General features: G+C 50.0%; 7 protein-coding genes across 7 annotated transcripts; 4 read left to right on the top strand and 3 right to left on the bottom strand.

Annotated features, from left to right (window-relative positions):
- Positions 1-375: 375 nt before the first annotated feature.
- N7511_008862 (uncharacterized protein) lies at positions 376-2389 on the bottom strand (the record flags this gene model as incomplete). Its single annotated transcript, XM_057131239.1, has 2 exons — positions 376-486; positions 590-2389. 2 exons carry the CDS (start codon positions 2387-2389, stop codon positions 376-378), a joined length of 1911 nt encoding a protein of 636 aa, XP_056979227.1.
- Positions 2390-2581: 192 nt separating this feature from the next.
- N7511_008861 (GDP-Man:Man(1)GlcNAc(2)-PP-dolichol alpha-1,3-mannosyltransferase) lies at positions 2582-4068 on the bottom strand (the record flags this gene model as incomplete). The annotated part of the gene is made up of 2 exons (XM_057131238.1): positions 2582-3189; positions 3243-4068. 2 exons carry the CDS (start codon positions 4066-4068, stop codon positions 2582-2584), a joined length of 1434 nt encoding a protein of 477 aa, XP_056979226.1.
- Positions 4069-4602: 534 nt separating this feature from the next.
- N7511_008860 (uncharacterized protein) lies at positions 4603-6076 on the top strand (the record flags this gene model as incomplete). Its single annotated transcript, XM_057131237.1, has 2 exons — positions 4603-4718; positions 4783-6076. The coding sequence occupies 2 exons, from the start codon at positions 4603-4605 to the stop codon at positions 6074-6076; spliced, it is 1410 nt and encodes a 469-aa protein (XP_056979225.1).
- Positions 6077-6653: 577 nt separating this feature from the next.
- Positions 6654-7806, top strand: pex7 (putative peroxisome biosynthesis protein (Peroxine-7); the record flags this gene model as incomplete). The annotated part of the gene is made up of 2 exons (XM_057131236.1): positions 6654-6817; positions 6906-7806. 2 exons carry the CDS (start codon positions 6654-6656, stop codon positions 7804-7806), a joined length of 1065 nt encoding a protein of 354 aa, XP_056979224.1.
- A 409-nt stretch (positions 7807-8215) lies between these two features.
- Positions 8216-9047, bottom strand: N7511_008858 (DUF1014 domain protein; the record flags this gene model as incomplete). The annotated part of the gene is made up of 3 exons (XM_057131235.1): positions 8216-8729; positions 8800-8900; positions 8991-9047. The coding sequence occupies 3 exons, from the start codon at positions 9045-9047 to the stop codon at positions 8216-8218; spliced, it is 672 nt and encodes a 223-aa protein (XP_056979223.1).
- A 403-nt stretch (positions 9048-9450) lies between these two features.
- N7511_008857 (GPI-anchored transamidase) lies at positions 9451-10650 on the top strand (the record flags this gene model as incomplete). The annotated part of the gene is made up of 1 exon (XM_057131234.1): positions 9451-10650. The coding sequence occupies one exon, from the start codon at positions 9451-9453 to the stop codon at positions 10648-10650; it is 1200 nt and encodes a 399-aa protein (XP_056979222.1).
- A 1049-nt stretch (positions 10651-11699) lies between these two features.
- N7511_008856 (cell division control 45 family protein) lies at positions 11700-14295 on the top strand (the record flags this gene model as incomplete). Its single annotated transcript, XM_057131233.1, has 2 exons — positions 11700-12446; positions 12496-14295. The coding sequence occupies 2 exons, from the start codon at positions 11700-11702 to the stop codon at positions 14293-14295; spliced, it is 2547 nt and encodes an 848-aa protein (XP_056979221.1).
- Between the last annotated feature and the right edge of the window lie 43 nt (positions 14296-14338).

Here is a 14338-nt window from a genome sequence, read left to right as displayed (position 1 = left end):
GGGTTATACCACCTACATTGTTCTTCAGTGACCAAGTTGTCTCCCAATAGACCAATCAAAAAATCGAGTAAGTTGCTGTATTGTGAAATTTCGCGGCATCCGCCAAGTTCCAATGAAAATGACAAGAACTAGACCACCCACGACACTTAATCAAGTCAGGAGCATTTCATCTTCCCAGAGAGACGCAAAGCAGTGCAACTGTTTTATGTTTTTCAAAACTCTCGAGATTTGTCCAATGGATACAAGAGTATAAGTCAGTGGCAAAACAATGCTACAGGGCCAAAGGTATGCAATATCCAAAGATCTCCTGAAAAGGCCAAGCCCAACAAAAGAAAAGCCAAATGAACCCAAAAGGTCTGAAAGCCAAAGCCAACCCTACACATCTGTCGAAGTAGGGTCCAAACCTGTGAACACTTTATACAAACGTCTACTAGCAGCGGGCCCAATGCGCGCATTGGTCAACGAGCCATTCTTGTTGGCAGATTTCTAGAAAAGAACAGTTAGAATACCAATCCAGACATGAAACACTGTGGGGACCTGCCTTGATATCCTCCAACGTCATGTTCCCATGCATACGCATACCACGAACCAAATCCGTGACGCAGGGATACTGGCCCGCAATGCCATATGCCATCGGCGCAGTAATACGATTGACCTCCTGCATCATCTTGACGAATGTGTCATGCTTGTCCACACCAGACTTGACCTGCCCGACGTCCATGCAGAATGCGGCATTATTTGCTTCCTGGCGTTCTCGGCGGTACGGGACGGTCGAGATGTGCTCGGTAAAATTCTTGATCCATTCAGCTGAATCCGGTGGTGCTGTTGTGTGGTGTATGAGGCAGGAGTGTGTTACTTGTAATTGGAGGAGGGCGTCTTCGATAGTCTCGTCGTCGACAAGGGTTGCAATGTCTGTGGTTTTCTTTTGTTTTCGTGAACGGCCTCGAGTATTAGTCGTAGCAGGCTCTGGCTCGGCTGTTTCTGCGTATTGGCGTAAGACTTCGGCCTGGAAGGCTCTGTTTCGGGCGTTACGGTTCTTGCGCATGAGCGCGGTCAGTCCTTCAATTAGATAAATTGGTTTGCATGTTGAGTATGCTGCTTTGATTTGGAGCACATGTTGCTCTAAAGATTGTCTTTCTTCAGCTTCTGATGTTGAGGTGATCATGTTGATAAAATCTTGCGCCGGCACGAGGCACAGGACATGGTCTTCTTCTTGGATGAATGACGGACAAGGCTCCCAGTGTCGTGCAACTCGGTTGTATGTGGCATTTATTTTGCGACGCCATTTGACAACATTGGGAATTGTACTCGCAAAGAATGTCTGCTGGACGCCTAGTCGTTTCATGAACTCGATAGTTTGAGTACCAACGCTGGTCTCCTCAAGAGAAGTTGCCATGTCGATGATCATTTCCGGCGTGGAGTCCTTCTTGTTTACTTTGAGTTTGTTCACACTTGCGATATCAGCAGCCCGTTGCTTCTCCTTTGCTTTGTCCTCTTTGAGCTTCTGTTTGCGCTCTTTCTCCAACTCTTTTTCTCGCTCTTTCTGTAACTTGGTCGCCTCCCGTACTCGTGCCTTGGCTTCCTTATCCGCAGGATCAATCTTGCTGGTCTTCTTCGTTGGCTTTTGAGGAGCCATAGGCTCATCAATATCATCCAGGAAGATATCCGTAGCCTGGGATTGAGCATTTCCCCTAAGCCCTCGTGTGCTAGGGGCTGCATTTGATTTATCATTGCCAATTTGAGCAAGAAGACGAGCAGTTGTTGAAGAAAATAGAGAATTTGATGCACTCTTCGGTTCGGGTTTATCCAATAGATCGACAAATTCCGGTAAAGCAAACGGATCACTGAATTCCTCGATATCACTGCGCCCTCTTAAACTCGACGGAGGGGGTTTGTTCAAATTCAAAAAATCATCATCATTATCGAAGTCAAACACATCGTGAGTTGACTTATTTTGCTTGCGTGACGCCAAAGGCTTGGGCAAAGGGCCTGGTGCAGGAGATGTAAAAACAATTGGATCTGACTCCTCTATGTGTGACTTTGTTGGCTTCTTTTGTCCCGCGGCGTTCAAGGGCGGCAGGTCGAAATCGTCGTCGGAGATGGCAAACCACGAGTCTCCAACAGAGGTTGGAACGCGCGCTTCTTTTCCTTTGGTATTCTGACCTAAAGATGATGCAGGCTCTTGGCTTACTCTTCGCTTTTTGGCGGGCTTGTCAAATGTAATATCGTAGTTGAACAGTGAGGAGTCGAATGGGTCTGAGGAAATCGGGTTGAGCTGGTGTGATGGACGGCGCGACGGGAGCTCGACTGACTGTTGCGGTTGCGCATGCTGTTTCGGATCGGGAGGAGCAGGGGGATCGGATGATAAGAGGTCAATATATTCAGGCATTGCGACTCCTAATGCCACCAGGGCCGGTGAGAAAGAGGAAGATGAGGGGGACGCGACGTCACCGCGAAAGAAACACGAGGTCAGGTGACCACTTATACATGTGAAAGCATAGGTAACGCCAAGGATAAAAGAGTAGATGTTGTAAGCAAAGGGGGTATGATTGATTTGAAACTAGATATTTCAAACTAGATATTATATCGCCTGAAAAACAATTGCAACAAATACTGCAAGGAGAGCGCCCACCAGAGCCAGGATGGCAAAGACCTGCTGCCACCCATTAAACGGCCGCCTCTCTCCAGTAAGCATAATGGAAATCTCCTCTTCTAATCTGTCACCCATGGCACTCAGAGAGAACTGGTTTTCAGCTCTGATCTTGCCTGCTGCAGCCATGCGCTCAACATCTGTGGGGCTCAAGCCATAGAGAACCTTGTCCATCACAGCAGTCCATTCATCATCTGCATGAGCATCACGGAGCCAGCCCGTTTCACCCTCGACAATCGTCTCCAGTGGACCACCAGTGTTAGATGCCAGTACTGGCAGACCAACCTTCATAGCTTCCACAGGCACAATGCCGAAGTGCTCGTTGATCGGAGTGTATAGAAGGAGCTTGGACTGTTCTAGTAGGGTATCTTTGAATGCACCAGGAACAGAAAGCAGGAACAGGACATCAATCTCGTTTGGAATAGAAATAGCTGAGACGACTGTCTTGGAAGTAGCCGTCTTCAACCCGAGACCGGTTGCCAGCTTATCCAGCTCTTGGTGATATTGAACATTCTCATTAACACGATTGTCGTAACCACCTGTGTTGATGAACGTTAGAAAGAAACCTCCATATAGGTACTAGGAAACTCACCAGCAATCACCAACCGTGTGCCTTTCCTCTTCTCGGCTCCAAGTCCATTATAAGCACGAATCGCTAATGCCATATCCTTCTTCCTCTCAAAGCGATTGATACTGAGCAATATTTTCTTTCCATTCCATAAAGGATCTTCCTTTGTCTTCTCTGACAATTTGGTCGTCATGTCCATATCGACACATGGGTATACCACCTCAACATCACCCAGACGATCAGACCCAAACACATCCCGTACTACCCCACGAGAGAACTTGGAGTTTGCAACGACCCGATCAGAGGCGCTCATAGCCCATCCTTCAAACCAATCGAATGGGAATCTGTAAAGCACCTTCGCCAGCCGAAGAAGCGAGCCGCCCTCATCCCGCCGCGCGAGCAATTGATCAGGGAAATGGCAGTAGAATAAAATACGTTGGCGTTTTGATGCGCGCGGACGGCCGAATGACTTCAGAAAAGGTACACAGGCAGGTAGTTGGTCCACAATGAAGATGTCGTCTCGGTCGTCCTCTGCGTCTTTCGGATCACCCTTCACTCCAAGCTCGCCTAACAGCGACACAGTAAGATGCAGTTGGCGTAACGCAGCCATAAGGATGTGAAGTCGGCCGCAGATGTGGGCGGGAAAGACGGTATTTCCCCGCACGCGGACATCCAGCGTTCCATCGCGTGCCTCGTCGAAGCAGTGTGCTTTGTCGCGGTGGGAGGTGTAGATCGTAACTCGGTGGCCTCGGTTCTGGAGGGCTAGCGCAACATCGATAATCAGCCGTTCTGCGCCGCCGATACCCAAGTCTGGGTGAATGATTGTCACATTGGCGCGCTGGAGGCCCATGGTGAATTGTTTGAAGCTTGAAGCTTGAGCTTGAGCTTGCGTTGCGATAAAAAGACACGTGGGGTACGCGTCATGTGATGCGAATAACAGCAGCTGGCAGGTGGATTTACTTCATCTTTTATGTTTCATTGAATCTTATATTTATCAGCTGTTGCTATCTTTCAATAACAGACTGGTCTCTTGTGCATGAGGTTCTCGTCTGCTGTAGTGATGTGAGCTCTGTACAGTCGGATCCGACTTCTACCTCCACTGCCGGTGGATATTTCTTGTGCCGGAGAGCATACTAAATGCCGACAGACAAGCATGGAGTCGACAAATCTCAAAAGGCCTGTTGGTATCTCTTACAACATTGCCAATGAGTCGTCCTCGAGATCCTTTGATCAGATAACCAAGTGTGGAGTCAAACAAGCTGCATCGGCATCGGCGTGAAAGCCGGTGATTCGTCCTGCTGCTTGATAATTGGATCGCCCCCTTGCGCCAAGCAAAGTCTACGCCGTCTTTTCTCTACCCCCAAAGCTGCCAAATATTGCAGCAATGACAGATGGCGAAAAGATTCATGGCAATAGCCAAGTCAGTGCTGAGCCCGAGGGCACTGCGCAAGCAACTCCAGTAGAGAACAACACTCGCACCCATGCAAAACCAGCGAAACTGTAGGTCTCCGATGTATACCTACATTTCTTGAATCAACAAAACATATGCTGACATGCCTTTCAGTCGCCAAGTATTCGTTGTAGCTGCAGGATTCATAACAATGTTTATGACCTGCGCAATAATCTTCTCTTACGGCGTCTACCAAGCCATCTATGAAGAAATGGCCAAAGAGCCAAACACACCATTCAGCGGAACATCAAGCTCAATAATCAGTCTAATCGGCACATTATCAATGGCCTTGATGTCCATGGGAGGGCCTTTCATTATGACATGGGCGAAGCTCTACGGCCCCCAGCCCGTAATCATGGCCGGTGGTCTAGTATTTGGCATTGGCTGCATTCTGGCTAGTTTGAGCGAGTATGTGTGGCAGTTCGCCTTGACGCAAGGTCTGCTCGTTGGTCTAGGGACGTGTATGGCATATGTGCCCACCATGTCTGTTGCGCCAACTTGGTTTGATAAACGGCGTGGATTGGCCATGGGGGTGGTCATTTCTGGGTCTGCGTGCGGTGGTATGATCTGGCCGCCTGTTCTTAGGGCTATCACGTCTGCTCTTGGGTTTCGGAATGCTTTGCGTATCTCTGGCTGTCTTGTTGCGCTGTTTGTTCCGCTGGCAGGGTGTACTTTGCGCTGGGAGCCCGGGTTTGGGGAAAAGGTTGCCGGGCAGACTTCTGGCCTGTCGAAGAAAACTGGCTGGATTCATGCGCCCTTTGTTGATTGGAAGGTGGCTCGATCGAAGAAGTTTGTCTCACAGGCCTTGGGCTGTTTTCTGCAGTCTAGTGGATACGCCACGCCGCTTTTTTTCTATGCCGCGTATGCCCGGTCGTTGGGATATAGTGTGAGCATGGCGGATAACTTTATTACAATCAGCAATGCGGCCAACTTTGTATCTCGCATTATTGTCGGTTACGCCGCGGACAAGTTTGGAAGACTTAACGTTCTCTTCCTGACTACTATCATCAGCAGTATTGCTGTATTTGCATTCTGGTTGCCTTCGACATTTGCTGGTGGCGCCATCTCGACTACAGCAGCGGAGGTATTGTTTATTATGTTTACTGTGCTATACGGCAGCTTCGGAGCTGCCTATATTTCGCTTTTCCCTGCCAGTTTGATTGAATTGTTCGGCGTGCAGAACTTCACGTCGGTCAATGGAGCATTGTACCTAATTCGAGGTATAGGTGCTTTGTTGGGCACACCACTAACCAGTCTTTTGCTGCCTGGGCAGTCGGCTCTCTCGGATCCATCGAATTACTTGAGAGTTTCCTATACTACTGGCATACTTTTGTTTGGCGCGAGTGTTGCTACATTTTGGGTGAGGATTGAAGGCTCTGCAGGAAAGAATTGGACGTGGAAACTATAAAATGTCCCATTGGGCCCTTCATGTAATCAACATATCCGTATTAATACGCAGTTTATTACATTACAGATAGTGCACAATGCTATCTTATAACATAGATCTCAGTGGGAGACAAGCCGATGTCTTTGCTAGTCTGTGGCTCATATGTGATAACTTAGTAAAGAAAATGCCGGGCATGCTAAGTGAGAGCTTGCTAGGCTTGGACTTCGACTGGGTCAGCACGAGTTCCTTCAATCGAATTATGATGATAGATCCAGACGACTGGACAACTTAGTGCCACAACATACTCATAAAATTGTCTCTATGTGAATTCATTTGAGGGGCAGCCTACAACAGAAGTTGATCAGTATCGACACCATTGTTCCCTAGCAAATAACATATAAAAGTACAAAGGTGGACGTGAACGTGAAGTATGCCTGAAGATGCCTGAATACGGACCTCGGTCCATTTCGATCCCCGCAATCCCGCGAGCTCAACTCAACTTCATCTTTCATGTCTTGACATACTAGACTGACTGGTCCTGTTTCCCTCCGCTCTTTCTGATCTGCTCTGCGATCGGAATTGTCGGACCAGCGCCATCATGCTCCACTACCGCACACAAGGGTACAACGGCTGCGCAGTCAAGTACTCTCCGTTCTTCGACAATCGACTGGCAGTTGCAAGCTCCTCAAATTTCGGCCTTGTTGGCAATGGCCGCCTTCACATCTTAGAGCTCACAGCTAACGGAATTCAACCTTTAAAATGGTACGGAACATCCCCATAAACCCTGCGCTCAACCCGGGCATCTTTCCACGGGCAACGAGAACCGGAACTGACTCATTGCGATTCAAAGGTTTACCACACAAGATTCCCTCTACGACCTCGCCTGGTCCGAGCTACATGAAAACCAAGTCCTTGCCGCATCAGGCGACGGCAGCATCAAACTATTCGACTGCACAGCGAACGACTTCCCAATCTCAAACTGGAAAGAACATGCGCGCGAAGTATTCAGTGTAAACTGGAACCCTATCGCAAAAGACCGATTTTGCTCAAGTAGTTGGGATGGCACAGTACGAGTTTGGTCACCGCATCGTCCACAGTCCCTCCTCACTCTCCCAACCCACAGCTGCACCTACTCTGCATCCTTCTGCCCCCACAACCCAGACCTCATTTCATGCGTGACATCCGACTCCTACGTGCGCGTGTTCGATCTCCGCACCCCGGCCTCGGCCTCCAACCACCTCGTCACTCAAATCCCTATCCACGCTGGTCCTACCGCACCAGGAGTCCCTGGTCATCTTGGTGGTACCGCCCCGCCTGCCGAGGCGCTTACCCATGACTGGAATAAGTATCGGCCTACAGTGCTTGCTACGGCTGGCGTGGATCGCGCCATTCGGACATTTGATATCCGTGCCCCACAACAGGGCCCGCTGGCGACTATGCTTGGGCATGAATATGCTGTGAAGAAGCTGGCTTGGTCGCCGCATCTTTCAAATGTTCTTTTAAGTGCTAGTTATGACATGACTTGTCGAGTATGGAATGATAGATCTGACACTGGTGCCGCTGGGGATGGGGATCTCATGCGCGCTGGTCCGGGCGGTCCTATGGTTGGGGTGGAATTGGGGCGCATGGGTAGACATACTGAGTTTGTGACGGGTGTTGATTGGTGCCTCTTTGGAAATGAGGGCTGGTGTGCTAGTGTAGGTTGGGACGAAAGTCTCTATGTGTGGGATGTGCGGGCTGCGATGTCATAGATGAATATCCAATATATCAATCTGGCAGGGTCCAGACGTTTATTTACTGAGGTCTAAGGATGGTGCAGAATCTGTGCATATCAATCATCTGATTTCGTAAGTTTATATGCTAGAACTGAGTGAAAGTCATCTTCAGATGAAGACGCAGAAGTGATGCATCGCGCTCATATGTGGTCAGGCTCAATGATCCAGCCTTTTGTAGGAACAAAACACCATGACCCGAATCGGCTGCGTTTCCAAATCATACAGTCAAAGTTTTGAGGTTGATGCTCTGAAGACATCATCCATAATGGGTATTTGGTTGCAAAAGACTTGAACCGCCAGACCGCATCCATAGTAATAAGCTTTATTGCTAGTAGTGCCGCAGGTGCTCGTTGCCTGAATGCATGTGGTCCAATGAAAAACCAGTTTATTTCGAGCCAAGTCTGCCCTCGACCTTCTTGCGCTCGCTCTCCTTGAGCTGAGCAATCTCATCCTTGGAGGCATTGACAGCAGCGTGAACCTGGTTGAAGGGGTTCTCCTCGCTCTTCTCGAATTCCTTCCGGCAAAGATCCATGCGCTGGTTGCGACGCAGACCAGGGTTTTCCTCTTCGATTTCTGGCAGGCGGCGAGCCTCAAATGCGGCATACGCAGCCTTGAATCGTCGCTCGGGGTGTCGGTCGATCTTGGAGGTATCCTTGGAGGACAGAGACAGGGCGTCTAGGGCGTTGTCAATACCGGTTGCGTTGAGGTCAGATGCCCTCTTGCTGCCGGCAGGAGCGTCATCAAACTGTGCGAGATCAAGGCCGCGGCTCTTCTTCACTGCGGTCTTAGCGTTGGCTCCCTTGGCCTTCGCTGGCTGGGATGCTTCCTCCTCCTTCAAGAGAGCATCGCGCTCTGCCTTCTTGCGGGCAGCTTCGGCCTTCTTGGCATCGGCGTCATCCCTGTGTAAATATCAAAGTTAGCCAATTGCTCACAAATGGGTTATTTTCGCCGGAGTTCGGTTGCGCATACTTCTTAGCGTTGCTCTTAGATCCCTTGGACCATTGCTTATCCTCCTCGGCGGAATGCTTCTGGTCCTCAGCAGCCTTCTTAGATGCGGCCGCGTCGGCTTTCTATTTCTCGTCAGCATCTTTTCACCTCCAGGGCTGTCACAAGGGTTGTGGCAATAATAGCGGGGGCGGGGTTTAAAAAAAAAAACATACGCGAGCGTTTCCGGCGGCCTTCTTGGTGTTTTCACCAGCTGCTTTCTTGCCTCCCATTTTTGCAGTTTTCACAGTAGTGAATGGACGTAGATGTGAAAAGAAAAAGATGGAATGGGTCTCATCTACATGATCCGATCCGCCAGCCCACCATGCCGAGCCCGCGAAGGCGGTGACGACATGCTTGGTCCGTGCAGAGGCACATGTTCCTGGTGCCTGAAACTTGAGGCAGAAACCCCCGGGTTCGTCTTTGTAATCTCCTATCTCAGATGCAGGACCTCGAACTTGTCAACTTTCAGTTGAGCATCAAAATCCTTATGGCTTTCGCATAGGCCCTATGACTGATATAAAGGGCGACCTTCGTTAATCATTCGTCTTACATTCCCGATCTTACGCTACTCAGCCATTGATTTGAGCTCTATTCCTCCTCTCCCTACTATGATTTAAGTGCCCATCTATCGCAATGGCTTTACTCTTTCGCTTTTTGCAGACCTTTGCTCTGCTCCTTCTGGTCAGCTCGGCAGTTGCTGAACACACCTCCAACTGGGCGGTACTAGTTTCGACCTCGCGCTTCTGGTTCAATTACCGCCACCTCGCCAACGTCCTTTCATTATACCGAACTGTCAAACGCCTCGGCATTCCCGACTCCCAAATAATTCTTATGCTGCCCGATGACATGGCATGCAACCCGCGAAACGCCTTTCCGGGAACCGTCTACAGTAACGCGGACCGCGCAGTCGACCTCTACGGAGATAACATCGAGGTGGACTACAGGGGCTACGAAGTGACCGTGGAGAACTTCATTCGACTCTTGACCGATCGCCTTGACGAGGACGTCTCACGTAGCAAGCGTTTGGGCTCCGATGCTGGTAGCAATGTCCTAGTTTACATGACCGGACACGGCGGCGACCAATTCCTCAAATTCCAAGATGCTGAAGAGATCGGTGCATGGGATCTGGCAGACGCATTTGGACAAATGTGGGAGAAGAAGAGATACCACGAATTGTTGTTCATGATCGATACTTGCCAGGCCAACACGATGTACACCCATTTCTATTCGCCAAATATTGTGGCCACTGGCTCTAGCGAGCTTGATCAGTCTTCCTACTCCCATCATGCGGACAACGACGTGGGTGTTGCTGTTATTGATCGTTGGACGTACTACGTCCTTGAATTCCTTGAGACACAAGTCACAAGCGCCAACTCGAAGCTCAACCTGGGTGATCTATTCGATTCATATGACGAATCGAAGATTCACTCCCAGCCAGGCGTCCGATGGGATCTTTTCCCAGGTGGCGAACAGGAGGGCCGTCTCCGAACTGTGGTTGACTTCTTCGGCAACGTTCAGAATGTCGAGGTCGAGAACGCCAACGCTACTGAGCCCGGCTCTCTCAAGGAGGACCTAGCTGAGATTATGCGGCTGGTCGAGAAATGGCAGAAGCGTGACGAGGAATACTCTGCCATCGTTGGCGATTCCGCTCACAATACCACCGAAGAAATGCCTTCATTGTCCCACGTGAACTTGGCCCCCATGAAGACTGTTGGGTCAACCAAAATGGCCGAAGACAGCAATTGGGCTAAACAGCTGATTGGTCTCTCTGTCCTTGGTGCATGCACCGCAATCTGGGCAGCGGGTTCCATTCTAGGTCGTTCCGCTGTTTAATATATCATCCTTTGGTTTAGATAGCCCTCGAGCGTATAGCATATCAATGGCGCAAGGAGTTACTCTCTTTTGGTTATTCAATTTCAAATGTGGTCTTTTCAATTATCCAAACTTTAAAAGTAAAAGTAAAATATGCACATGCATCGACAAGTACACCAGCCTACGACAAACCGGAGATGCATGCTGCTACCACTGATCTTTAGGATACGGTCGAGCCGCTTGAAACTTCAGGATCTCAGGCCTGTCTTCGGTGGATCTACTATCATTGAATGTAAACAGAGGGGAATGGTGGAATTTTGAGAGCGAGTAAGATTACACAGATTGTTCAGAATGTGGAGGATGTTTCGAAAGGGCCTTTGCCGGTAGAGGTTGTGCGGAAGATTGTTTTACTTTGGGAGCAGGTATGTGTGAGTGATTATTTTCCTTGAAGGCTCATGAGACCTTATGGTGGAGTATATTTGTAAAGAAAGATGTCGAACCCTAATGAAGTAGGTTTTAGTGCCCAAAACGGATATATGAGCCTTGAAATCGACAGCCAATGGGAGATGATGGCTTGCAAATAACTTCAATCTTTGCCAGGTGTTCCCACCGGTTCAGAGGTCACAGCTGTATCAATACTCATACAATTGAGTACTACTTGAGAACAAACTTCGAAATATACAAGGTGCATATCGTTGTCAGAGTGATCTATATGATCAATGTCGTGCATAGAGTGCAAAACGCGTCAAGTTGAGCTTCCTCCACGACCAGGCACCCAGATAATCAGTAGATCTATACCCAGACAAGTCTCAAGAATCAGAATTCAAGAATTCAGGAGTTAAGGAGTCAGACATAAAGGGAGCAAATACTCCGTCTTTGTCGAGGTGATGAAGGTATGGAATCTGGCACGTGCCTCCGACGCGTCGCGCTTGTCCGCTTCCCCGGCGCTATGAGATTGTCTTGCTGCAAGGGCTTCCCAGTATTCACCACAACTCCCTAAGCCGTGTTTATTCTTACAGGCTCTTCTTCATGAGCTGTCGCATGAGTCTCTGAATATCCTGACGCTGGCCATGTATCTCCCTCGGCAGCTCATCTCACACCTCTACCTACAACTCCTCCGATCCCACCACCCACTCTCTCCGCCGGTCCTGATTCTCGTGGCACTGGAACCAGACGCGCTCTGTGCCTGTCGAATACTTACAGCTTTGTTGAAACGCGACTATATCCCTCACAAAATCCAACCCGTCGCTGGCTATGGCGACTTGGCGCGCGCGGGGGAAGAGCTGGTGCGGCCGATGCAAACCACCAATGGTGGTAGCGGAGGGGTGGTCGTGTGTCTTGGTGTAGGGGGTCTGGTTGATTTAGGAGAGATCCTTGCGCTGAGCAACCCCGATGACGAAGTGGAGGATATGGGCGGCGTGGAGATCTGGGTGTTTGACGCGCGACGGCCGTGGAACCTGGGGAACGTGTTCGGCGGACAAGCTGGCATGGGCCAGGCAATGACCGAAATCGATGCTAATGCGCGACGGCGGGGTCGTGGTGTGGACAAAGGTTGCATCACTCCTGCTTACACGTCGAAAAATGGCGGCATTATCGTGTATGACGATGGAGACATCGAGGAGGAACTCAGCAGTGAACGCGAGGCATATTACGCGTTGTTAGAGATGCCCGATGTGGACGACGACGACGCTAGTGACGACGATGCTGAAGACGATACGCACAAAGGGTCCAAGAAGCGGAAATCGTGGTCTGGTCGTGAGGACGACGAAGACTCCGATGGCGATGAACCACCCCACCAACGGAGGAGAAGCAACTCGGTATGCAACATTGATCTCGATCGGTCAATTATCTTCTAACTTGCGACAGGGATCTTCCATTACTTCGTCTCCGTCCCGTCGAAGAAAGACTGGTCTCAATTCTTCCAACTCATCGCGATCTGCGACTCCTACCGATTCCCCGTCACCAGAAGACACAAAACAACCATCGGCAAGATCTTTGAAGAAACGTTTACTTAATCTCAAGAGAAGACATGACTCGGTTCTGCAAAAATACTATTCTTCCGGAACGTCATATTCCGAACCGATTTCCTCTCTGATTTACTCGCTGGCATCCGAGCTCGGACGAGATGATAACGACCTGCTATGGCTCGCAATTGTCGGTGTTTCTAGCTTGGAACTCAGCGGTCGAACAATGACCGGAGTGGGAATTTCCAACACATCAGAATCTGGAGGTTCTGCGGGCTGGGGTGGCCAGCGTGGTGAACATATCCGCCAAATACTTCGCGATGAAGTGCATCGATTAAATCCTCCCGATCCTTTAGAACGAGATCGCGATATTCGAGGAGAAATTAATGGCGTCATCCCCACAACTGCCCGATCACCAACTGATACATCAATTCGCCTTTCCCCGGAGCCTAGGTTCCTGCTTGTTCGGCACTGGTCACTATATGAGAGTATGCTACACAGTCCTTATCTCGCTCCGCGACTACATGTTTGGACCGAGAATGGTCGCAAGCGATTACACAAGCTCCTGGCTAAAATGGGCATCAGTTTGACCCAATGCCACCAATATTATACCCACATGGATATGGAGTTAAAGCGTGTCTTACGATCACGTTTGCTCAAATACGCTCCCATGTACGGTTTAGATGGTCTCGTGCCCGCAGAGGGCACCGGAAGTGCCAGTGCTAGAGAAGGTTGGGGGTTCGTACGTTGCTGGGGCTGGAAGGCCTGCCTTTCAGCTACAGACGTTGGCGTCATTGTGGGTGCAATGCTAGAAGTCGGACCGCACGAGGTTTCACCGTCCTGGGACTCCAGACGCCTTCCTGGAGCGGGTGGAAATAATAATTCGGAGGGTGGCGTCACTGCAGCTGAATCGGACTTGGAGAGCCTTCTTCCGCGATTCTGGGGTGCTTACGATGCTCTTTCATTAACGTCAGAGTCGCCCACACTTCTCCTGGAGTCTTTGCCCCTAGCCCAACACCTACACCGTGCCATCCTTCGTACTGGTACCTCTCTGCTGTCCAAACATCAAATTCGCCACCTTCACGCATTCCGTATTGCTGTTGTTAAAGATGGCCCTGACGTGAAGCTGTTCACCAATGCCGGTGCCTTGACGAAACTAGCCTTGTGGATTGCCGAGGCCATTCGGGTCCAAGAGAAAGAACGTGGTGATTCCGTGAAGATCGGTCGCAAGAGAGCAGCTGGGACTCCTCTTGTCCTCGCTGGCCTCGATGAAGACCGCGATCTCTATGTTGTTGTTGGCACTGGAGGAGGTGGTGGTGTTGTCGACTTTGGTGCTCTGTCCAAACGTCAAGACGAACGAAAGAAGAAGAAGGAAGCACGGGATAAGAAACAGCAGGAGAAAGCAGACCGACGGGCTAAACGCGCAGCTGAGCGTGCCGAGAGAGAAGGCGGCAGCGATGCCGAAGAAGAAGAATCAGAAGATTCCGAATCCTCATCGGAGTCTGAGTCTGAGGATGAGGAAGACCCGCGTGGCAAGAAGCATCTCCTTCGCAACCGATTCGGAATTGCCTTCCAAGAGGTCGTCCAGCAAACCAATGCCCGTGTACGCATTGACAGCTTCGAACACTGCGTTGTCGAGGTTCAAAAAGATGATCTCAGCGGTTTCTTGGAGGCACTGAGTTTCCGCAGTGTGGTGGGCTAAATCACCAACAATCATTTACGCAGTCTACGACCTGTCTTTGGGG

The sequence above is a fragment of the Penicillium nucicola genome, assembly GCF_028828085.1.
Source record: "Penicillium nucicola strain IBT 29836 chromosome Unknown utg000010l, whole genome shotgun sequence".
NCBI classification, from domain to species: domain Eukaryota; kingdom Fungi; phylum Ascomycota; class Eurotiomycetes; order Eurotiales; family Aspergillaceae; genus Penicillium; species Penicillium nucicola.
Note: the sequence above shows the minus strand (reverse complement) of the source record. Positions and strands in the feature narration are given on the sequence as shown.